The 24,632-nt window shown below is 42.0% G+C and overlaps 1 protein-coding gene across 2 annotated transcripts in view; it reads left to right on the top strand.

Annotated features, from left to right (window-relative positions):
• The window catches only part of PTPRN2 (protein tyrosine phosphatase receptor type N2), an 831,505-nt gene that overhangs the window by 205,862 nt on the left and 601,011 nt on the right, over positions 1 to 24,632 (top strand). For both annotated transcript variants that reach the window (XM_032244877.1, XM_032244876.1), the window contains exon 3: positions 6,994 to 7,096. In XM_032244877.1, coding sequence (XP_032100768.1) covers positions 6,994 to 7,096 — 103 coding nt within the window. The remainder of the gene's footprint in view (positions 1 to 6,993; positions 7,097 to 24,632) is intronic.

The raw sequence follows: 24,632 nt of genomic DNA on the forward strand, positions 1-24,632 counted from the left end.
CTATCAATTTTCACTTCGGGTAATGCCATTTAGGCTTTTGAGATTTAGAAATATGACAATTGCTTTAATCTTGCCATCTATAACATTTTAAAAAATCTAGATTTGCATGTGAAAAAATATTTGTGTTTTTATGAAGATAGCTTGTATCTATTGAGCTCTTCTTTTAAATCTATCCAGAATATGTGGTTCTTATCATGTTCTGGACTTCCTCACACACACACACACACACACACACACACACACACACACACACACACAAAGAGCCATTCTGATTTGAAGATTTTGGTAATGTGTTTTTGTGCAGGGCATAAAAATATATCTCTGTAATTACATGATATTTAGTGATTAGATAATTATGGATAATTGCATGGGATAGTTCTAAGTGCTAAAGCGTTACCATAAGATCTAAAATGTACAAATTGCATAATAATTATTCTTGAGAGTTATTTGGTAATTCTGAGCATAATTATCATGTGATCCACAGTGCATGTAATTAATGCATAATCACACGGATTTTGCCTTCATAACTACTTCACCCTTGTTATAAAGCTCTTTGTCATAACATTTGAGTATAAATATAATGTAATTGGCTCCCTGATACAGTACATTAAGCCCCATGATAATTGCTTTCACGGTAACAATACCCTTATTCTATTCCAGTTACTGTCTTTTAAGATTTTGTTGGGAAGAACAAAATACCCAAGATATGGTGGTGGGCAGGTAAAGGAGTGGGTGAGTGGTGAGTACTCTGTGCTCATTGTAGGGAGGAATATCTTTGCTGTGACCACAGTATTTCCATGTAGAAACGTTTTCACCTTTCATAGTGGACAAAAGTCTGTCTTCTAACTAAACTGGTGTTTGATATAAGGCTCCTTGCTGTCCAGCCATAGTCAGCACCCATTAAATCTCTCTATTTTTTAAATTTTTAATTGTTGTGGGTACACAGGTGTATGTATTTATGGGGAACACAGGATATTTTGATACAGGCAAACAATGCATAATAACCACATCAGGGTAAATGGGATATTCATCACCTGAAGTATTTATCCTTTCGTTGTGTTACAAATAATCCAGTTATACTCTTAGTTATTTTTAAATGTACAATGAACGATTGCTGACTGTAGTTACCCGATGGTGCTCTCAAGCACTAGATCTAATTCATTCTACTTAACTATATTTTTGTACTCATTAACCGTCTCCACTTGCCCTCCCCACCCCAATTTCCTTCTCAGTAACAATGGTTACTTTCTTCTGGTAACCATTGTTCTACCCTCTATCTCTATAGGTTCAGTTGTTTTAATTTTTAGCTCCCACAAATAGGTGAGAACATGCCAAGTTAGTCTTCCTGTATCTGTCTTATTTTACTTAGCATAGTGACTTCATTTCCATCCATGTTGTTGTGTATGACAGAATCTCACTCTTCATGGCTGAATAGTACTCCACTGTGCACAGGTACCACATTCTTAAAAATCCATTCATCTGTTGATGGACATTTAGGTTGCTTCCAAATGTTCGCTATTGTTAACAGTGCTGCAGTAAACATGGGAGTGCAGATATCTATCTGACACACTGATTACCTTTCTTTTGGGTGTAAACCTAGCGGTGGGATTGCTGTATTGTATTATAGCTCTATTTTCAGCTTTTTAGGGAACCTCCAAACTGCTCTCCCTAATAGTTGTACTAATTCACAGTTCCACCAGCAGTGTGTGAAGGTCCCCTGTTCTCTATACCCTCGCCAGCATTTGTTATTGCCTGTCCTTTGGAGAAAAGCCATTCTAACCAGGGAGAGATGATAGCTCATTGCAGTTTTGATTTGCATTTCTCTGATGATCAGTGATGCGAAGCACCTTTTCCTGTACCTGTTTGCCATTTGAGTGTCTTTTTTGAGAAATGTCTATTCAGAGCTACGTCTATTTGCCTATTTTAAATCAGATGATCAAATTTGTTTTTTTCTGCAGACTTGTTTGAGCTTTTTATATATTCTGATTATTAATCCCTTATCAGATGAATACTTTGCAAATATTTTCTCCTATTCTGTGGGTTGTCTCTTCACTTTGTTACTTGTTTCCTTTGCTGTGTGGAGGCTTTTTAACTTGATGTGATCCCATCACTCCAGTTTTGCTTGGGTTGCCTGTGCTTGTGGGGTATTACTAAAGAAACCTTTGCACAATCCAATGTCCTGGGGTATTTTCCCAGTGTTTTCTTGTAGTCATTTCATAATTTGAGGTCTTAGATTTATGTCTTTAATCCATTTTCATGTGACTTTTAGGTATGACAAGAAATAGGAGTCTGGTTTCATTCTGCGTGTGGTTATGCAGTTTTCCCAGCACCATTTATTGATTGTTGATGATTTTTGCATTAATGTTCATCAGGGATATTGGCCTGTAGTTTTTTTTGTTTTTTTTTTTTTTTTTGAAATGTGTCTTTGGTTTAGGTATTAGGGTAATACTGGCTTCATGGAATGAATCTGGAAGTATTTCCTTCTCCTCTATTTTTTTTTGTGTGGAATAGTTTGAGTAAGGTTCTTCTTTAAATATTTGGTAAAATGCAGCAGCGAAGTGATCAAGTCCCAGGCTTTTCTTTGCTTGGAGACCATATTACAGCTTCAAACTCATTCCTTGTTACTGATCTGTTCAGGTTTTGGATTTCTTCATGGTTCAGTCTTCGTAGGTTCTATGTGTCGAGGAATTTATCCACTTCTTCTGGGGTTTCTAATTTACTGGCATGCAGTTCCTCATAGTAGCCTCTAATGATCCTTTGAATTTCTGCAGTATTAGTTGTAATGTCTCCTTTTTCATCTCTGATTTTATTTATTTGGGTCTTTTCTTTTTTTTTTCTTAGTCTTGATAAAGCTTTGTCAATTCAGTTTATCTTTTCAAAAACCAACTTTTTGTTTCATTGATCTTTTGTATTGTTTTCTTCATTCCAACTTCAATTATTTCGAGTCTGATCTTTTTTATTTCTTTTCTTCTACTAATTTTGGGTTTGGTTTGCTCTTGCTTTTCTAGTTCTTTAAGATGCATCATTAGATTGTTTGAGGGTTTTCTCTTTTTTTGATGTAGGTGTTTACAACTATAAACTTTCCTCTTAGTACTGCTTTTGCTATGTTGTGTTTGCATAATTATGTTTCAAGAAATTTCTAAATTTTCTTCTTAATTTCTTCATTGACCCACTGGTCATTCAGGATAATATTGTTTAATTTCCATGTGTTTGTATAGTTTCCAAAATTTTCCCAGTTATTGATTTCTAGTTTTATTCTATCGTGGTCAGAGAAATTACTTGATATAATTTCAATTTGTTTTTGAATTTTTAAAGATGTGTTTTGTTGCCATAAGGTATGGTCCATTCTTGAGAATTATTCTTGTGTTGAGGAGAAGAATGCAGATTCCATAGCCACTGAATGAAATGTTCTGTAAATGTCAGTTAGGTCCACTTGGTCACTAGTGCAGCTTGGTTGTTGTTTCTTTGTTGAATTTCTCTCTAGATCATCTGTTCAGTGCCGAAAGTGGCATGTGGACGTCTTCAGCTGTTATTGTATTGGGTTCTGTCTGTTGCTTTAACTCTAATAAAATTCGTTTCTCTATCTGAAAGCTCCAGTGTCGGGTTGGGTACGTATATATTTACAGCTGTTGTCCTCTTGCTTAATATACGTATATATTTACAGCTGTTGTCCTCTTGCTTAATACCCTCCTTTTTCATGATGACCTTCTTCATCTCTTTTGGTAGCTTCGTCTTGAAGTCTATTTTGTCTCATATAAGTACAGCTACTGTGGCTCTTTTTTGGTTTCCATTTGCCTGGACTATCTTGTTCTATCCCTTTATTTTTAGTCTATGTTTGTCTTTATGGGTGAAGTGTATTTCTTGTAGGCAACAGATGATTGGGTCTTTTTAAAAAAAATCCATTTGCCCACTCTGTGTCTTTTGATTGGAGAGTTTAGTCCATTTGCACTCAATGTTATTATTGATAGGTAAGAATGTACCCTTGCCATTCTGTTATTTGTTTTCTGATTGTTTTGTGGTCTTTTCTTTCTTATTTCTTTCCTTACTGTTTTTTTTTAAGTGAAGGTGATTTTCTTTGGTGGTGGTTTTAATTTTTTGCTTTTTATTTTTTTGTGTATCTCTTCTATATTTTTTGATTTGAAGTTATAATAAGTCTTGCAAATAACATCTTATAATCCATTATTTTAAATGGATGACAACATTGATTGCATAAACAAACAAACCAGCACAGAGAAAACTAATAAAAACTCTACACTTTAGCTTCATCCCCCTACTTTTTAACTTTTTGTTGTTTCTGTTTATATCTTACTTTACTACTGTCTGTGTCGTGAAAGGTTGTTGTAGTTACCATTTTTGATCAGTTTACCTTTTAGTCTTTTAACTCCAGATATGAGTAGTTTATGCACCACAATTACAGTGTTATGATATTCTGTGTTTTTCTGTGTACTTACTACTACCAATGAGTTTTATACCTTCAGAGGATTTCTTACTGCTCATTTTCATTCTTTTATTTCAGACTGAAGAAATCCCTTTAGCATTTCTTATAGGACAGTTCGGTGTTGATGGAATCCTTAGCTTTTGTTTGTCTGGGAAAGTATTTTTCCTTCATATTTGAAATGTATTTTTGTTGGATATACAATTTCAGAATAAAGGGTTTCTTTCCTTTAACACTTTAAGTAACCATGCCACTCTTTCCTGGCCTGTAAAGTTTCCACTGAAAATTCTGCTCCCAAATGTACTGGAGCTCCTGTGTATGTTGTTTGTTTCTTTTCTTTTGCAGCTTTTAGGATCCTTTCTTTATTCCTGACCTTTGGGAGTTTGATTATTAAATGTCTTAGGTGTTTTGGGTTGAACCTGTTTAGTGTTGCAAAGCCTTCTTATACTTGAACATTGATATCTTTCTTTAGGTTCGAGAAGTCATCATTATCCTTTCGAGTAAACTTTCTACCCCTTTCTTTCTCGCTCTGCCTCCTCTTTAAGGGTGATAAATCTTAGATTTGTCCTTTAAAAACTATTTTCTAGATCTCGTAGGTGAGCTTCATTTTAAAAATCCTTTTTTCTTTTGTCTCCCCTGACTGCATGTTTTCAAATAGGCAGCGTTCAAGCTCACTAATTATTTGCCTTGCTTGGTCAACTCTGCTGTCAAGATTGTCTGAGGCATTCTGTGGCGGTCAGTTACATTTTTCAACTCCAGAGGTTTTGCATGATTGTTTTCAGTTATTCCAATTTCATTGTTAAGTTTATCTGATAGGGTTCTGTTTGTCTTCTCTGTGCTATCTTGAATTTCACTGAATTTTTCCAAAACAACGATTTTGAATTCTTTGTCAGGAAGGTCACCTATAGCCCTAACCCTCCAGGACTGGTCCCTGGGGCCTCATTTAGTTCATTTGCTGAGGTCATGTTTTCCTTGATGGTCTTGATGCTTTTGGACGTTTGTTGGTGTCTGAGTTAGATATTTACTGGATTCTCTAAAATCTCTGTTCTCATCCTTGTTGGGAAGGTGTTCGAGGTATCTAAAGGGACGTTGGTGTTGTGATCTAAGTTTTTAATCCCTACAGCCATATCTGCATAAGGGGGCACTCAAAGCCCGGCAATTTCATGGCTCTTGCACACTGACAGAAGTATCAGCTTGGTAGTCTTGGATACGATCCAGAAGAATTTTGTGGATTATCAGGCAGACTTTTGCTTTCTTTCTCTTACTTTCTCCCAAACAAACGGAGTCTCTCTCTCTCTGTCCTGAGCTTCCGAGGGCTGGGAGGCAGGATCACAGGCATGCTTGGGACTGTACTGGGTCAGACCTGAAGCCGAGACAGCTCTGAGTCTCACCTAAGGCCCAAATGTACTGCCTGGGTACCACAGCTGATTATTCACGGCCCAAGGGCTCTGCAGTCAGCAGATGATGAATCCTTCCAGTACCGGGATCTTCCCCTCAAGGCAGTGGGTTTTCATTTGACCCAGGGTGTGTCTAGAAATGTCCTCTGGGAGTTAGGGCTTAGAATGGGGCCTCATGACTCTGCCTAGAGCTCTGTCCTACTTTGGCTGAGCAGTTAACCAAGTTGTAAGAGAAAATCCTCTGTACGCCTCCCTCTCCTCTCCTCAAGTGGAAACAAGGAGTCTCTTTTGGAGCTGTGAGTTGTGCTGCCTAGGGTTGAGGGAGGAGTGACACAGCCCCCGTAGCTGCACCAGCTGGTACCTCACTGGGTTGTGTGCACCCCAAGTCCAGTGGCTCTAGGCCACGCACAGCACCACGACTTGCCCAGGAGTTGTAGCCCTTGCGTCTGAGGCAGCCTTCAAGTTTATTTAGGACCCCAGAGCACTTTAGCCCACGGTGGGGGCTTGTCAGAACTCAGATTCTGAACACTGGGATGGGTGCTCCTCTGTCCAGGGCTGGTCTAAATGTTCCCTCCATGGGCACTGGTTGAGTTCTGCCTGGTGTGGTTGTGACTGTGACACGGCAACACTGAGTTCCAGTACAAAGTCCCACAGTCACTGTGCTGTCTCCCCCAGCGCACACGTTCTCTGTCTCTGGCACACCACCACCGCAGGGGGATGGGTGAGTGATGACATCGCAATTCAAAACTCTCTTCCTACCCTCTCCAGTGCCTCCTTCATTGATATGGAGTTAAAACCAGGTACTGTGACCACTCCCCTGAAGTGTGGTTCTTATGAAGGTGCTCTTCTGTGTGGACAATTTGGTGTTCCTACAGGGAGGAAGATCTGGAGGCTTCTATTTGGCCATCTTTCTCCACTCTCACCCAAGCCTTTTTTTAAAATGTAGCAGAGCATCCATTTTCTATTTGGCCTAGAAGTTTCAGAAAGCTGGAATTTCTTATAAGGAGAAGATCTTCTTGATAAACTGCAGTGAGAGGGAGCCTTACTTTGCTGATGGGACCATCAACGTGATGCTGAAATGCAATTACTTATGAGACTGAAGCAAGAGCTTTGGCTAAACTTCCAAAGTGATAACACAGTTTTTGCAACTTTTGTCCCCAGGTTTCACGTGGCAGGATGACTATACTCAGTACGTGATGGCCCAGGAACTTGGAAACCTCCCCAAAACGTACCTGCGGCGTCCTGAAGTGTCCAGCCCAGCCGGGTAAGTGTGGGCGTGGCTTGCCCCTCCTTGCTCCAGGACGCAGCCCATAACCGTTGCACTTACAATATATTGGTTTGTTTGTTTCACTGTGGTAAAGCACCCACCATCTTTCTGGTACGGACATTTCAGAAAGTTAGGATGTCTGTAAGGAAAGGGTTGGCTCCCCTGATAGAAAGAGGTATTCGGGTGACCCTCCAGGGAGGTGCCGTTTTCACTGAGACATGCCCAGGGTTCTTTATTTTTCCATGAGACACTTAGAAAACTCCTGCATCTTCAAGGCCTTGGTTTAAAGCAGAGAAGCTGAGAATTCTCATTTCTCAATAAGAAATTATTTCTGCTTTAGACAAAAAGCAAAATTAAATCATGAAAGTCTTTATTGTCCTTTCCCAGAGCATAGCAACCTATACTGAGCTAAATATATTGTTTCATATTATCTTATTTTGTTTCAAACTATGTGGTAATTACTAATGTCATGCCCATTCTTGAAAGTGAGGAAACTGAGACATAAGGAGGTTAAAAAAATTAGTCTGAAGACAAACCACAGTAAGAAGGCTGGCATTGTCAGATTCCTGAGCCATTGTGCTATTTTTCATGTTTAAAAAAACATGAAAATGACCTTTCCTAAAGGTTTAGTTTGAAAAGTCCATTTTCCCCTGACAGGCAGACAATTTTAGAGCCATAGTGTTTAGTTAGAAAGATTCCAGTGAGACGGAACTGAGATATCTGCTTTCATGCCCATCTCCATCTGATAGGGAGAGCAGTTAAGTCAGCATGAAGGTCTTTTCCGTGTTCCTGCAGGATCAAAAGCGTGAGAACAGGTGAGAACTGGCAGCCGTCCGCCAGCACATGGCGCATGCTGAGGGCAGGGGCACATGGCGCATGCTGAGGGCAGGGGCTGCGTCTTTGTGCGTCTTGTGCCTGGTGCACCTACCTTTAACGCCTGCTGTATCAAAGAGAATGTGCTGTTATGGTCTGTAAGACTTTTCAGTAGGAAACCAAACAGAAACTCACCAAGATGAGCTGTGTTGAATTTCCATTTTCATTTTGGATGTGTTCAAACTCGTTATACTCCTGTCTAAATTCCACTGGGGGAACTGGGGTGCACTGCCCCAATGACCTTGAACCCCATCAAGTATAGGGATGGGTTGGACGACCCAAAAAAGGCAAAGAACAGAGACTGGAAGAACTGGGAAACCAAGCAAGGGGTGGCTCCTCTTCGTTCTGGGGGTACAGATGGGGACAAACAGAAGCTGCCAATCACGGGAGGAGAGTGGCATCACAGAGAAGAATCCAGGGAGGACCCGCCTCTGAGGACTCAAACTCAGCAACAACCCTGGAGAGGTGCCCGCATTGCGCCTCTAAACAATGTTAAATGTGGTCATTTAAAAAACCGCCAGTTTTTATTAGTTAAGACAGTGCCAGTTTTATTATGAAAAATGGCACGTTATCTTTGTTTTATGAATTACAAGTGAGATTAAAAGTTTAAAATCCACATGCTTTGAGATTGGAATTTTCTGGGGCTTTTTTGAGATGGAGTCTCGCTCTGTCCCCCAGGCTGGAGGGCAGTGGCACAATCTCAGCTCAGTACAGCCTCCACCTCCCAGGTTCAAGTGATTCTCCTGCCTCAGCCTCCTGAGTAGCTGGGATTATGGGCGTGTCTCCACGCTTCCCTAATTTTTCTATTTTTAGTAGAGATGGGGTTTCACCATGTTGGCCGGGCTGGTCTTGAACTCCTGAACTCATGATTCTCCCATCTCGGCCTCCCAAAGTGCTGGGATTACAGGCATGAACCACCGCACCCAGCAGAGATTGAAATTTTCTTTGTGAATTTCCCGTATATGGTCTTTGTGTAAAAACAAGTTTTTGAACTTTTCTGTTTGTTCCTTTTATTATAGATTCTTTATATTTAAGGCTACTAACTTTTCATTTGTTATATTTTGTAAAAGTATTTTTATCATTCTGTGATAGATGGCACTAGCTATGGCTGCAAATAAAAACAGAGCTCTCACCGTTCTTTAGGTCGGATTTCTAAATTCTTTCTTTGTGAATGTTGAACCTAGACAAGACTAATTGTCCCTGCGCCCAAACAGAGGCCTGCTTTGAGAGGAGCTGGCTGGATATTCTCCAGACTCCTTTCCTCCCCGCAGCCTCCACTGCCCTGAGTTGGGCGTCATGCTGTAGGCTCCGTCAGGTCCTCTGGCTTTGGTGGGTTTGAAAAAAGCTGCACCCAGCGTGGAGGGCAGAGAGGTCTGGTCACGTCCCCCATCGCCTCCCCAGGCCCAAGCATGAATGCCTGGGGACAGTCACCCCCTCTCACACTGTCCCTCCTGCTGACCCAGGCCTTCCTGTGCCTCATGCCTTCCTCATGCCCCACTCTGACATCCACGGAGGGAGGGTCCCACGAGGCCTATCCCCGAGAGAATGGGAAACTGTGGGACTTCGTCTTCCCCAGCAGTTGCCCACAACATTCTCATCCTCATGGAAATGGGATCGTTTTTCCTTTTTTTCCAAAATTTCTGGAAAAGTTCTTTTGCCATTGAAATGATCTACTTTCTAGTATATTCTTTAGGCATGCTCTTCATTTATAGAGCATTTTCATTGTCTTCCAAGATTATTGGTAAAATATGCCTACACTTTTGTGTGATTTGGGGGTATTTAAAAGCTGTCCTTTAATAGGGATTTCCACATTTGTGAATGCAGTGTAGCAGATGCTGTCCTCTTATTGAAGAAAAGAGTCAAACTCTGTAAAATATTTTTAGAGATTTATTCTGAGCCAAACATGAGTGACAGCCCTCAGGAGATCCTGAGAATATGGACCCAAGGTGGTCGGGCACAGCTTGGTTTTGTAGATTTTAGGGAGGTGTGATACATCAATCAAATGCATTTCAGAAATACATTGGTTTGGTTCAGAAAGATGGGACAGCTCAACGCAGGGGCTTCCAGGCTACAGATGAAGTCAAACATTTTCTCATTGACAATTGGTTGAGTTTATTTGAAGACCTGGGATCAATAGAAAGAAAATGTTTAGGTTAAGATAAAGGATTGTGGAGACCAAGTTTTATTGTGCAGAGGAAGCTTTCAGATAGCAGACTTCAGAGAGGGCAGATTGTAAGATGCTTCTTTTTTTCCCCCATTTATTTATTTTATTGCATTTTAGGTTTTGGGGTACATGTGAAGAACATGCAAGATTGTTGCATAGGTACACACGTGGCAGTGTGATTTGCTGCCTTCCTCCCCATCACCTGCATCTGGCATCTCTCCCCTTGCTATCTCTCCCCAGCTCCCCACCCCTCACCATCCCTCCCCTATTTCCCCCCAACTCACCCCAGTGTGTAGTGCTCCCCTCCCTGTGTCCATGTGTTTTCATTGTTCAACACCCGCCTATGAGTGAGAACATGCGGTGTTTGATCTTCTGCTCTTCTGTCAGTTTGCTGAGAATGATGGTTTCCAGGTTCATCCATGTCCCTACAAAGGACACAAACTCATCATTTTTTATGGCTGCATAATATTCCATGGTGTATATGTGCCACATTTTCCCTGTCCAGTCTATCGCCGATGGGCATTTGGGTTGGTTCCAGGTCTTTGCTATTGTAAACAGTGCTGCAATGAACATTCATGTGGGCATGTCCTTATAGTAGAACGATCTGTAATCCTTTGGATATATACCCAGTAATGGGATTGCTGGGTCAAATAGAATTTCTATTTCTATGTCCTTGAGGAATCGCCACACTGTCTTCCACAATGGTTGAACTAATTTACACTCCCACCAACAGTGCAAAAGTGTTCCTATTTCACCACATCCTCTCCAGCATCTGTTGTCTCCAGATATTTTAATGATCGCCATTCTAACCGGCGTGAGATGGTATCTCAATGTGTTTTTGATTTGCATTTCTGTGATGACCAGTGATAATGAGCATTTTTTCATATGTTTGTTGGCCTCATGTATGTCTTCTTTTGTAAAGTGTCTGTTCATATCCTTTGCCCACTTTTGAATGGGCTTGTTAGTTTTTTTCTTGTAAATCTGTTTTAGTTCTTTGTAAATTCTGGATATCAGCCCTTTGTCAGATGGGTAAACTGCAAAAATTTTTTCCCATTCTGTTGGTTGCCGATTTACTCTAATGACTGTTTCTTTTGCTGTGCAGAAGCTGTGGAGTTTGATTAGGTCCCATGTGTCTATTTTGGCTTTTGTTGCCAATGCTTTTGGTGTTTTGGTCATGAAGTCCTTGCCTACACCTATGTCCTGAACGGTTTTGCCTAGATTTTCTTCTAGGATTTTTATGGTGTTAGGTCTTATGTTTAAGTCTTTGATCCATCTGGAGTTAATTTTAGTGTAAGGTGTCAGGAAAGGGTCCAGTTTCTGCTTTCTGCACATGGCTAGCCAGCTTTCCCAACACCATTTATTGAACAGGGATTTCCCCATTACTTGTTTTTGTCTGGTTTGTCAAAGATCAGATGGTTGTAGATATGTTGCGTTGCCTCCGAGACCTCTGTTCTGTTCCATTGGTCTATATCTCTGTTTTAGTACCAGTACCATGCTGTTTTGATTGCTGTAGCCTTGTAGTATAGTTTGAAGTCCGGTAGTGTGATGCCTCCCGCTTTGTTCTTTTTGCTTACAACTGACTTGGTTATGCGGGCTCTCTTTTGGTTCCATATGAAGTTTAAGGTGTTTTTTTCCAGTTTTGTGAAGAAGATCATTGGTAGCTTGATGGGGATAGCATTGAATCTGTAAATTACTTTGGGCAGTATGGCCACTTTCACGATATTGATTCTTCCTAACCATGAACATGGGATGTTTCTCCATCTGTTTGTGTCCTCTCTTATTTCGTTGAGCAGTGGCTTGTAGTTCTCCTTGAAGAGGTCCTTTACATTCCTTGTTAGTTGTATTCCCAGGTATTTTATTCTCTTTGTGGCAATTGTGAATGGAAGTTTGTTCTTGATTTGGCTCTCTTTAAGTCTGTTATTGGTGTATAGGAATGCATGTGATTTTTGCACATTTTGTATCCTGAGACTTTGCTGAAGTTGCTTATCAGTTTCAGGAGATTTTGGGCTAGGACGATGGGGTCTTCTAGATACACAATCATGTCGTCTGCAAATAGAGACAATTTGACTTCCTCCTTTCCTATTTGAAAACCTTTTATTTCTTTTTCTTGCCTGATTGCTCTGGCTAGAACTTCTAGTACTATATTGAATAGGAGTGGTGAGAGCGGGCATCCTTGTCTGGTGCCACATTTCAAGGGGAATGCTTCCAGTTTTTGCCCATTCAGTATGATATTGGCTGTTGGTTTGTCATAAATAGCTTTTATTATTTTGAGATACGTTCCGTCAATACCTAGATTATTGAGGGTTTTTAGCATGAAGGGCTGTTAAATTTTGTCAAAGGCCTTCTCTGCATCAATTGAGATAATCATGTGGTTTTTGTCTTTGGTTCTGTTTATGTGGTGAATTACGTTTATAGACTTGCGTATGTTGAACCAGCCTTGCATCCCCAGGATGAAGCCTACTTGATCATGGTGGATAAGCTTTTTGATGTGCTGTTGCAATCGGCTTGTCAGTATTTTATTGAAGATTTTTGCATCTATGTTCATCATAGATATTGGCCTGTAGTTTTCTTTTCTTGTTGAGTCTCTGCCGGGTTTTGGAATCAGGATGATGTTGGTCTCATAAAATGATTTGGGAAGAATTCCCTCTTTTTGTATTGTTTGGAATAGTTTCAGAAGAAATGGTACCAGCTCCTCTTTGTATGTCTGGTAGAATTCAGCTGTGAACCCATCTGGACCTGGGCTTTTTTTGGGTGGTAAGCTCTTAATTGCTGCCTCAACTTCAGACCTTGTTATGGGTCTGTTCAGGGTTTTGGCTTCTTCCTGGTTTAGGCTTGGGAGGAGGCAAGTGTCCAAGAATTTATCCATTTCTTCCAGGTTTACTAATTGATGTGCATAGAGTTGTTTGTAATAATCTCTGATTATGGTTTGAATTTCTGTGGAATCTGTGGTGATATCCCTTTATCGTTTTTTATTGCATCAATTTGGTTATTCTCTCTTCTTTTTTATTAATCTGGCTAGTGGTCTGTCTATTTTGTTGATCTTTTCAAAAAACCAGTTCCTGGATTTATTGATTTTTTGAAGGGTTTTTTGTGTCTCTATCTCCTTCAGTTCTGCTCTGATCTTAGCTATTTCTTGTCTTCTGCTAGACTTTGAGTTTTTTTGTTCTTGCTCCTCTAGCTCTTTCAGTTTTGACAATAGGGTGTCAATTTTTGATCTCTCCTTGCTTCTCATGTGGGCACTTATTGCTATATATTTTCCTCTAGATACTGCTTTAAATGTGTCCCAGGGATTCTTGTATGTTGTGTCTTCATTCTCGTTGGTTTCGAAGAACATCTTTATTTCTGTCTTCATTTCATTGTTTATCCAGTCAACATTCAAGAGCAAGTTGTTCAGTTTCCATGAAGCTGTGCGGTTCTGGGTTAGCTTTTGAATTCTGAGTTCTAACTTGATTGCACTGTGGTCTGAGAGACTGTTATGATTTCCGTTCTTTTGCATTAGCTGAGGAATGATTTACTCCCAATTATGTGGTCAATTTTAGAGTAGGTGTGATGTGGTGCTGAGAAGAATGTATATTCTGTGGATTTGGGATGGAGAATTCTGTAAATGTCTATTAGGTTTGCTTGGTCCAGGTCTGAGTTCAAGTCCTGGATATCCTTGTTAATTTTCTGTCTGGTTGATGTGTCCAATATTGACAATGGGGTGTCAAAGTCTCCCACTATTATTGTGTGGGAGTCTAAGTTTCTTTGTAAGTCATTAAGAACTTGCCTTATGTATCTGGGTGCTCCTGTATTGGGTGCATATACATTTAGGATTGTTAGCTCTTCTTGTTGCATGGATCCTTTTACCATTATGTAATGACCTTCTTTGTCTCTTTTGATCTTTGTTGCTTTAAAGTCTAATTTGTCAGAGACTAGAACTGCAACTCCTCCTTTTTTTTGCTCTCCATTTGCTTGGTAAATCTTCCTCCATCCCTTTATTTTGAGCCTTTGTGTATCCTTGCATGTGAGATGGGTTTCCTGGATACAGCACACCAGTGGGTTTTGGCTTTTTATCCAATTTGCCAGTTTGTGTCTTTGATTGGGGCATTTTGTCCATTTACATTTAGGGTTAATATTGTTATGTGTGAATTTGATACTGCCATTTTGGTGCTAGCTGGGTGTTTTGCCCTTTAGTTGAGCTGGTACTTGTTGTTCCTTTATAGGTGTAGAGCCTCTTTCAGGAGCTCTTGTAGAGCTGGCCTGGTGGTGACGAAATCTCTGAGTACTTGCATGTTCACAAAGGATTTTATTTTTCCTTCACTTATGAAGCTTAGTTTGGCTGGATAGGAGATTCTGGGTTGAAAGTTCTTTTCTTTAAGGATGTTGAATATTGGCCCCCACTCTCTTCTGGCTTGTAGGGTTTCTTCTGAGAGATCTGCTGTGAGTCTGATGGGCTTCCCTTTGTGGGTAACCCGACCTTTCTCTCTGGCTGCCCTTAGTATTTTCTCCTTCATTTCAACCCTGGTGAATCTCACGATTATGTGCCTTGGGGTTGCTCTTCTTGAGGAATATCTTTGTGGTGTTCTCTGTATTTCCTGGACTTGAATATTTGCCTGCCTTGCTAGGTTGGGGAAATTTTCTGGGATAATATCCTGAAGAGTATTTTCCAGCTTGGATTCATTCTCTTCGTTGCATTCAGGTATGCCTATCAAACGTAGATTAGGTCTTTTCACATAGTCCCACATTTCTTGGAGACTTTGTTCATTCCTTTTTACCCTTTTTTCTCCAGTCTTGCCTTCCCATTTTATTTCATTGAGTTGATCTTCGACCTCTGATATCCTTTCTTCTTGGTCAATTTGGCTGTTGATACTTGTGCATGCTTCACAAAGTTCTCGTGTTGCATTTTTCAGCTCCATCAATTCACTTATATTCCTTTCTATTTTGTCCATTCTCGTTAGCATTTCGTCAAATCTTTTTTCAAGGTTCTTAGTTTCTTTGCATTTGGTTAGAACATCTTCTTTAAGTTCACAGAAGTTTCTTACTACCCACCTTCTGAAGTCTGATTCTGTCATTTCATCACACTCGTTCTCCATCCAACCTTGTTCCCTTGCTGGTGAGGAGTTGTGACCCCTTGTAGGAGGAGAGGTGTTCTGGTTTCGGGTGTTTTCATCCTTTTTGTGCTGGTTTCTTCCCATCTTTAAGGATTTATCCACCTGTCGACTTTGTAGTTGCTGGCTTTCAGATTGGGTCTCTGAGTGGACGTTCTGTTTGTTGATGATGAGGTTATTTCTGTTTCTTGGTTTTCCTTCTGACAGCCTGGCCCCTCTGCTCTAGGTTTGCTGAGGTTCACTCCAGGCCCTGCTTGCCTGGGGATCACCTGCAGCAGCTGCTGAACAGTAAGGGTTCTTACCAGTTTTCTTCTTCTGCTATCTTTGTCCCAGAAGGATACCTGCCAAGTGTCAATCTGATCTCTCCTTTATGAGGTGTCTCTTTGGACATATAGGGGTCAGGGAGCTGCTTGAGGAGATGGTCTCTTCTTTATAGGAGCTCAAATGGTGAGCTGCGAGCTCTGTTGTTGTTCATTCAGAGCTGCTGGGCAGGTTTTTAGGTCTGCTGCAGCAGAACTCATAAACTGCTTTTTGTTCCCAGGTGCTCTGTCCCAGGGATTTAGGGCTTTATGAGTTTCGGTTATGCTGCTGCCTTCTCTCTCTTTTTTTTTTTTTCCCTTCAGAGCTGCCCTGCCCAGCAAGGAGGCAGCCTAGTCACTGTCTGCCTGTAGAGGCTTTGCTGAGCTGCTGTGGGCTCAGCCCAGCTGCCGAGTGAACTTCCCTGCAGTCCTGTTTATGTGGGTGTAGTTAGAACTGCCTCGGCAATGGTGGTCCGCCTCTGTTAAGGCGGAGCCTCTCTACAGTGGCGGGTTGTTTTGGCAACAGCGGGCTGCCTCAGCATTGGCCAACTACCTCCGTCGTGGCGGGCTGCCTCGGTAATGGCGGACGCCCCTCCCCCACAGAGCTGGACCATCCCGGGTTCAGCTGCGCTTGCTGTGAAACTCTCAATCCAGAGTTTCTGATTGCTGTTCTTTTGTGGGGGTGGGACCAGCCGAGCCTGATCACCTGGCTCCCTGCCTCAGAGCCCTTTCTTTTTTTTTTTTTAAGTTGGTGTTCCAGTCGCCTGTTGAAGAGGCACCGCGGTGTGTGTTTTTTCCTGTTCGACAACTCACTGTGCTGGCTTAAACAGCGGCACTGAGATCCGCGGCGCTTTTTTTGCTCTGGAATCTACTGTCCTGGTTCCCTGCTCAGTCCCCTTTTTAAACAGATGAATGGGCAACTTCCCGTGGCTCCAATCACCAGCCAAAAGGGCACCCGGACCGGTGTTTTGTATGGAGAACCGCTGCTCTGGGGCGCCGGCAAAGCAGCCGCGTGGGGCAAAGCAGCGGCGCCGACCGGCACAGCCGTGCTGGCCGAAACAGTCACGCTGGTGACCCGTGGAGCTCCTCCGCCTGGGAATTGCCTAGTCTGTGGGCAATAAAAATGTGGCATCCACTCACCCTCTGTGCTTTCACTGGGAGCTGCAATCCTAAGCTGTTCCTAAATAGCCATCTTGGATCAAAAACCCTCTTTTTTTTTTTTTTTTTTTTTTTGAGATGGAGTATTGCTCTGTTGCCAGGCTGGAGTGCAATGGTGTGATCTTGGCTCACTGCAACCTCCACCTCCAGGGTTCAAGCAAGTCCCCTGCCCCAGCCTCCCAAGTAGCTGGGACTACAGGCCCACGCCACCACGCCCGGCTACCTGTTTGTATTTTAATTGAGATGGAGTTTCACCATGTTGGCCAGGATGGTCTCGATCTCCTCACCTGGTGATCCTCTCTCCCCGGCCTCCCAAAGTGCTGGTATTATAGGTGTGAGCCACCATGCCCAGCCAGGATGCTTCTTATTGGGCCTAAAAGGGTGCCTGCCTGGCTCTTAGTTGATTATCTCCTAGATCTGGGAAGGGAGGAAAACAAAGCTGGAAGGGAATTCCTTTAGAATGTGGCCTTTTCCCACAAGAGACTTTGCAGGGCAATTTCAAGGTATCTCAAGGAAATATATTTTAGGGTTAAATATTTTGATTTTTTTCCTTGTCTTATAATGTTCTGCCAGAGTCAGGTTAGAAAGTAAGTCATGTTATATAGGGTCAAATAAAACACATCTGATGAGAATTGATGGTTTGTAAGGCGTGACTCCCCAGGCTCCTTAGATAGGAATTTGGGCAAGATAAGACAAAAATCAGAGCTTAGTTCTCACTACTACGATTTTTTAAATCACTCAGCACATGTGTAGTTACATTCCTTTGCCATTGTAAACTTACTTTTTTCTTTAGTTGGGTGTGGTGGCACCTCGGTTCTCAGGAGGCTGAGAGAGAGGATCCCCTGAGCCCAGGGATTGTGGCTGCAGTGAGCTGTGATCACACACAGCACTCTAGCCTGGGAGACAGAGGGAGACCCTGTCTCAAAAAAAAAATTTTTTTTTCACCCTTTTAACTTGATTTTTAAAAAGAATTATCTCTTAGAGTTTCTTTTTTTTACTCTTATTTTTAAATAAAACTTCTGGAGTAAAACTTTTTATTTATGTTATTTATTCATTTTTTAAAATAATGAAACCACATATATCTACTAATTTGCCTTTGAGCATAATTTTAACATCATTCTATAACTTTGATGAATTTGGCTTTTGTTCTAAATTATCTGTAATTGTCATTTTATATCCTTTTGAAACAGTAAGTGTTTGGTATGCTTTTTACTTTCTAAAAATCACAATAAGTGTTTGGTATGCTTTTCCACTTTCAAAACCACACATAAACTTTCTCATTTATGTGTGGTTTTTAAACTTTAAATTAGTATCTAATTCTACTGCATTTTAGTCAGAATGTGACTGTTCAACTTTTACTCCTTGGTAATTTTGAAGTTTTCTGTGGCCTATTTGATACCATACCTAATTTCCAATGGGTGCTTCAAAAACATATTTGAATATACTATTTGCAGGTACAGATTTTTATAAATAGTTGATAATTATATATAAATATGTGATGTGTAATTAGGTAAAAATTTAAGTGTCCATTGTATTGCTTTAAATCAACATTAATATTGATCCTTATTGATATTGTGACTTACTGAAATTTCTCAGACAAAAACGGTGCTTCTGTGAACTTTCCTGTGGGGTTGGCCATGCTCTCCTTCTCCGGCGCTGAGGCTCTGCTTCACGTGCAAGGGCGCGTCAGCCTGTCCTCCATGTCCGTCACTGACAGTTTGCTGTTTAAATGGTGACTGTGTCTCCCTTAATGCTTGTTGTCTGGGATTCCATTTTTCTAGAAGAGTAGGGCCTTCCCTGCTTCCTCTTTGTTTTTGTTCCCTGATTAATCCATGGCTATCTTCAGAAGCTGACCTTTGGGACCGTTTCTGTTTGAAACTCAGCTTTTATAAGATCAAGTGGCATTTCCAAAGCCCCTTGGAATAGGGTGGAGGGCAGGTTATTGCAGCAAGGGGACTGCTTCCTCTGTGGGGCTCGCTCTTCTCATATGTGGATTGTGGCTTGTTTGCCTTCATCTTCTTCGGTATTTATAATTTTGTTTCTTATTTTAGATTTAATTTATGGCCATCACCTCTAGGTTTTCAAGTGATTTTAAAGTAATGGATTTGTTTCATTCCTTGTTAAAGGGATCCTCATGTTCGGATTCCTGCTGCAGGATAAGGAGCCCCGGAGGCTTTCAGTGTCCTCCCTCCCCATCCCTGGAGCTGCTTCTAATCAGGCCCCCATGTGCCTGCTGGGGCTCTTCACCAGATGGACCCTGGGCCAGCATTTGTTGATGAACGATGGTGAAGGAGGACAGAATGTGTGCTCTACCCATGCTTTTGAATTCTTGCACAGGTAGCTACACTAACCAAGAATGTTACTTGGCTTCTCTGCTCCATGTGTGCTCAGAGAATTCTGAACTTCACAGCTGAACCGGAATCTACCGCGGGCCAGCGACATGGTAGCTGGCATTCCTCACATGAGGCAGTTCATCTCAGGAGACTGAATAACTTGCCAAAAACCCACTATCTCTTCATGAAATAAAAGCGACATTAGAAGGAAGTCTTCAGAATTCCCAACAGAGTGGCAATCGCAAGCTCATTTCTCCTGCTGGTTCCTCTCTTCCCACACATGAGGTGCCTTAGGCAGAGTAGGCCCCGTGAGAGAAAGCCAGCAAGACACTCTGTGGAAAATCAGCAAAGCAGTAAGTATGAATGCTCAGTGTGTGGAACACAGCTGGCACCAAAGGGGTCACCAAGAACCCGAGAACATGCTAAGGGCTGGGAGAACCAGAGGACCCAGAACCTGAGAACATGCTAAGGGCCAAGAGAACCTGAGAAGCCAGACCTGTGAAAAACATGCTAAGGGCTAAGGAGGACCTGAGAACCTGAGAACATGCTAACATTATATATGCTAATGGCTAAAGAGGACCTAAGAATTGAGAACATGCCAAGGGCTGAGGAGGACTTGAGAACCTGAGAACATATTGCTAATGTTATATATGCTAATGGCTGAAGAGGACCTAAGAATTGAGAACATGCTAAGGGCCAAGGAGGACCTGAGAAACCAGAACCTGAGAAGAACATGCTAAGGGCTGAGGAGGACCCAAGACCATGCTAAGGGCTAAGAAGCACCTGAGAACCTGGGAACATGCTAAAGGCTAAAGAGAACCTGGGCACAGGCTAACGGCTCCTGAGGCAGGAACAGGTACAACGAATGCCAGCTGTGTATGTGAGCACCGACAATTTAAGAGCACTTCGGGTGGCCGTGAAGGTTGAATGTAAAACATAAGATGGTCCTGTAATTTGGAATTTTTTCCTTTACGAAACTTGGTGACAGCCTAGAATATTTCATACTATTGTGAGCCTAAGACCAGTGTGTGCAAGTGGAGAAGGAAATAGCTACGAAGTATAAAACATTGTTCATCTTTTTGAAGTAGAAAATTCATACATATGAGGTGTTGACCTACTTCAAGCTGGATGGCAGAGCAAAAGTCAATGTGCAAGTTAATTGCTACAACACCACACAGCATAATGATGAACACTCTCATCGCTGTGACATATTGCAGTGTCACAAACAAGTCCCCAGGCATGGACAGAGGCGAAGCAAAGATGAATATGACAATTTAAAGAAACATTTATAAGGTGGCTCCATCTGCATTGATTAGCAATTAGTGAGAAAAGTAGACAAAATACCAGAAAAGTGAATGGACTGCAGTTAAATTATACTCTGACAATACAGAACATGAAACTTCATCCATTAAAACACGGCCAAGGAAACCACAGCCATGATCTGAGATGCACAGACCGTGAAGGCCTTGATAATTTATATGCCTCTTACGTCTGTACCAGTGAAACTCGAAAAGCGATATGGTCTGGCTGTGTCCCCACCCCGTTTTCATCTCGGATTGTAGTTCTCATAATCTGCACGTGGTGTGGGAGGGACCCAGTGGGTCCCTGAGTCGTGGGGATGATTTCTTCCGAGCTGCTCTCATGATAGCGAGTTCTCATGAGGTCTGAAGGTTTTGTAAGGGGCTCTTTCCCCTTTGCTCCTCGCAATTCTCTCTCCTGCCGCTTGTGAAGAAAGGTGTGTTTGCTTCCCCTTCTGCCATGATTGTAAGTTTCCTGAGGCCTTGCTGAACTGTGAGCCAATTAAACCTCTCCTTTATAAATTACCCAGTCTCAGGTATGTCTTTATCAGCAGTGTCAGAATGAAGTAATACAAAAAGGCACTAGGAATAAAAACATGGTGGGTTTATCAATTGAGATCATCAAGCAGAAATAAGGGGATCTTTTAATAAGCCCCATGCAGGATCATATACCTAATGTTAGTGATCTGTTCTTGAAAATCAACATCCTACATGGAAACAGAACCTGGAAACTGATTCCATTCTGCATGTGGGGAGACTGTAATGAGTTCCACATCCACCCAAGCCCCAGTGTATTTCCTAAAGTGTTTCTAAATCATGGTAAAGACCATATACAAGTACCAGATGTTTGTGTTTGGATAGAAGACGCTTCTTCCCGATACCCAGAAGTGGAAATTGTTCTTAGCAAGGTGTGTGTTCTATTTGCAGTAATACTGCCTCACTCAGCACCTGCAAAGTCTGAGCCGCACCTCCCTTATGCTGTTGGGTGAAGCTGCAGCGCTGTGTTTGGAGACATACCGAGAATTTTTCTGAATATGGTTTTGTTAGGAATGTAGCGTCAAAATCTGTGAAAGGAGATACACATGCACACACATACACACATGTATATACATGTGTATGTGGAGATACATGTGTGCACACGTACATGCATATACATATATATGTGGGGATGCACATGCACATATGCACATGTGTATATATATGTGGAGATACACGTGCACACACACACATGCATATGTGTGGAAATACACGTGCACACACATGCACGTGTATATACACATATGTGGAGATACACATGCATGCACACACTTACATGTACATATATGTGTAGATACACATGCACACATGTATGTGCATGTTCATACATATATGTGGAGACACAAATGCACACACATTTACATGCATATACATATGCATGGACACACACACATACATGTATATACATACATGTGGAGACACACACATGTATACATATATGTGGAGATACATGTGCACACACACTTACATGTGTTTACATATATATGTGGAGATGCACATGCACACATACATACATGTATATACATAATTATGTGGAGATACACATGCACACACATGCACACGTCTATACATATATATGTGGAGATACACATGCACACACATACGCATATGTATATGCATATATGTGGGGATACATGTGTACACGCATGTACATATATATACATGTGGAGATACACGTGTATACACATATATGCAGATATATATGCACACGTACACATACATTCATGTATACACATATATATGTATATGGATGTATGCAGGTGCTCCTTGACTATGAGGAGGGGTTCTGTCCTAATAAACCCATTCTAAGTTGGAAACATATTGTAAATACGTTGAAAATGCATTTAATACACCTAACAAAGCATCATAGCCCAGCCTGCCTTAAACATGCTCAGAGAACTTACATCAGCCTACGGTTGGCAAAAACATCTAGCACAAAGCCTGTTTTATAATAAGATATTGAGCATCTCGTGTGATTTACTGAATACTGTGCTGCCTGTGAAAAACAGGGATGGTACGGGTGCTCAAAGGACCAATTTCTGCTGAATGCATCTGGCTGCACCGTCATAAATCCAGAAGCGTGACGTTGAGCTGCGTAAGTGGGGACTGTCTGTGTGTGCATGTATGCACGTGTATCTGCACACACACATATACGTTTATGTATACTTTATATAAAACGTCAGCCAAGAAAACATTGTCATGAAAGACAGCTATGTTCTATGGAATCTGGGGATTAGAAACCAGGAGGCGTTCTAGTAAGACAATGTTAACTTGAAAAATGTTTTTGGGGACATACCTGTATATGTATTCATCTGTGTATCTATTCATTTGGGTGTATGGACATGCCTGTGTGTGCACACACACTCACATACACACACGGTGAGATCACCATGTGGTCAGTGCTAAATTCCCTGTCACAGTGAGAGTGAAAGTGATTTCAATTTATAAAACACTGTACTTATTATTCGGTTGAACTACAGCATCTAGGTCAGCCTGTAGCACAACAGATGCTGTCTCTAGACCTGGGAAGTCAGGGGCAGGCAGATAACAGTGCCGGCAGTGAGGGGTCCTTGCTGTGGACTGCTGACACCCAGCCGCTGTCCTGCCTACCCTGGGTGTCAGGTGTGGGTGAAGCTGGTGGGGCACTGATGGACCTGGGTCCTAGGCTGGGAAGAAAGTCGTGTTGTTTGTCGAGTTTCAGGGGAACACCCTGAGTCGGAGTCACGGTGTCACCCAGTGACCTGCTGGGCCTCGGTGCCGTCACCTGTAAAATGAGGTGATACCTAGTTCCTGTGCCTGCCAGGGTGCCTGAACTGGTGACACCCCTCATTGTGGAGCTCTGCTGGGGTTGATGTCCATCAGTGTCTGCATTTCTAAGAAAGCCATAAGTCTACCTTTGTATTTGAAGGATATTTTCATAGGATATAGAATTCTGGGTTAACATTTTTTTTCTTTCACGCCTTTAAAAATGTTTTCTGCTGTCTTCTGGCCTGGAGCGCTTCTCAAGGAGAAATCTGTCATTGCCTTTCTGCTGGTGTCAGGGGCACTGGATGACTCAAGTCCTCCAGGATCCTCACTGGCTGTGGACAGGGTCCCAGGGTGCCCACATCTTGGTTGGGTGTCTGGACAGCAGTCTGAGTGCAGGGTCTTCAGAAGACCCCACATAGGGAAGTGAAGAGACGGGTTTGGCCAAGGAGAGGTTGGACTCAGTGTAGTCATGACAGAGGCCTCAGGAGCCATGACCCCTCCTCAGGGGCTGGGGGCCAGTGTGGGAAGCAGACTTCCCAGATGGATGTAAACGTGGGCAACGCAGACCCCTGTGGGGGAGGGCCACTTTGGGAGGGGACGACACTTGCCCCCAGCTGCCTTGGGGACTTGGTGCTCAGTGGACTGCTGCAGTTGATGAGACAGAAATGAAGGTCTGGGCAAACCAAGGCAGCTCGAGGTCATGGGTCAGAGTATAAGAGAGAAGAGGTGCACAGAGAGCCCTGGAGATTTTCAGCGACTGCCAAGGATTTGGTAGACAACTGATGATCTTGTATCTATGAGGGAAAAGAACCATCCAAAAAAATGAGAGCAAGCAGTGTCTGACACTCACACAGGGTGAGGCATAGTGCCTGTTCACACCTGTCAGACTTGCAAACCTCATAATTTCCAGATAATTAGGTAGAGTGCCCACAGAGTCTTGTCTCAGTAGTGGAGAGTAATTTCTCATAGAGAATTGCTGCTCTGTTCCTGCCAAACAGGTCTTAGAAGACCTGAGAGGGTTGAACTGGTCCCAGGCAACTTAACTAAATGCCAGAGCAAAGGTAAATAATATTTATGAGAATGCAAACGTCCATCACCCAATGAGGTAAAATTCACAATTTGAATATATAGACATGCATTATCTGGCATGAAAAGGAGCAGGAAAATGCAACTTATCAAATTCATCAGTGTAGACATAGAACTGACACAGACACAATAGGAGACAGGAAAAATTCATGGGTGGAATGAACAGCAGATTAGACACTATGGTAGAAAATATTAGTGAACTTGAAGACACAGCAATAGGAACTATCCATAAGGAAACGAGGAAGGATGATTTAAACACACACACACACCAGTGAGCTGTGGGCACGTCTAAGAGGCCGAATCGGCCTATAACTGGAGTCCCCAGGTGGGAGAGACGGGGGCAGAAAAGCATTTGAAGAAGTAATGACCAAAATTATTTCAATATGATAAAAATGATAAACTCACAGACCCAGAAAGCTCAATGAGCCTCCTAAAAAAGAAACATGAAGAC

Source organism: Sapajus apella, unplaced genomic scaffold (assembly GCF_009761245.1).
Source record: "Sapajus apella isolate SASKATOON/1434 unplaced genomic scaffold, GSC_monkey_1.0 scaffold56, whole genome shotgun sequence".
Taxonomy (NCBI): domain Eukaryota; kingdom Metazoa; phylum Chordata; class Mammalia; order Primates; family Cebidae; genus Sapajus; species Sapajus apella.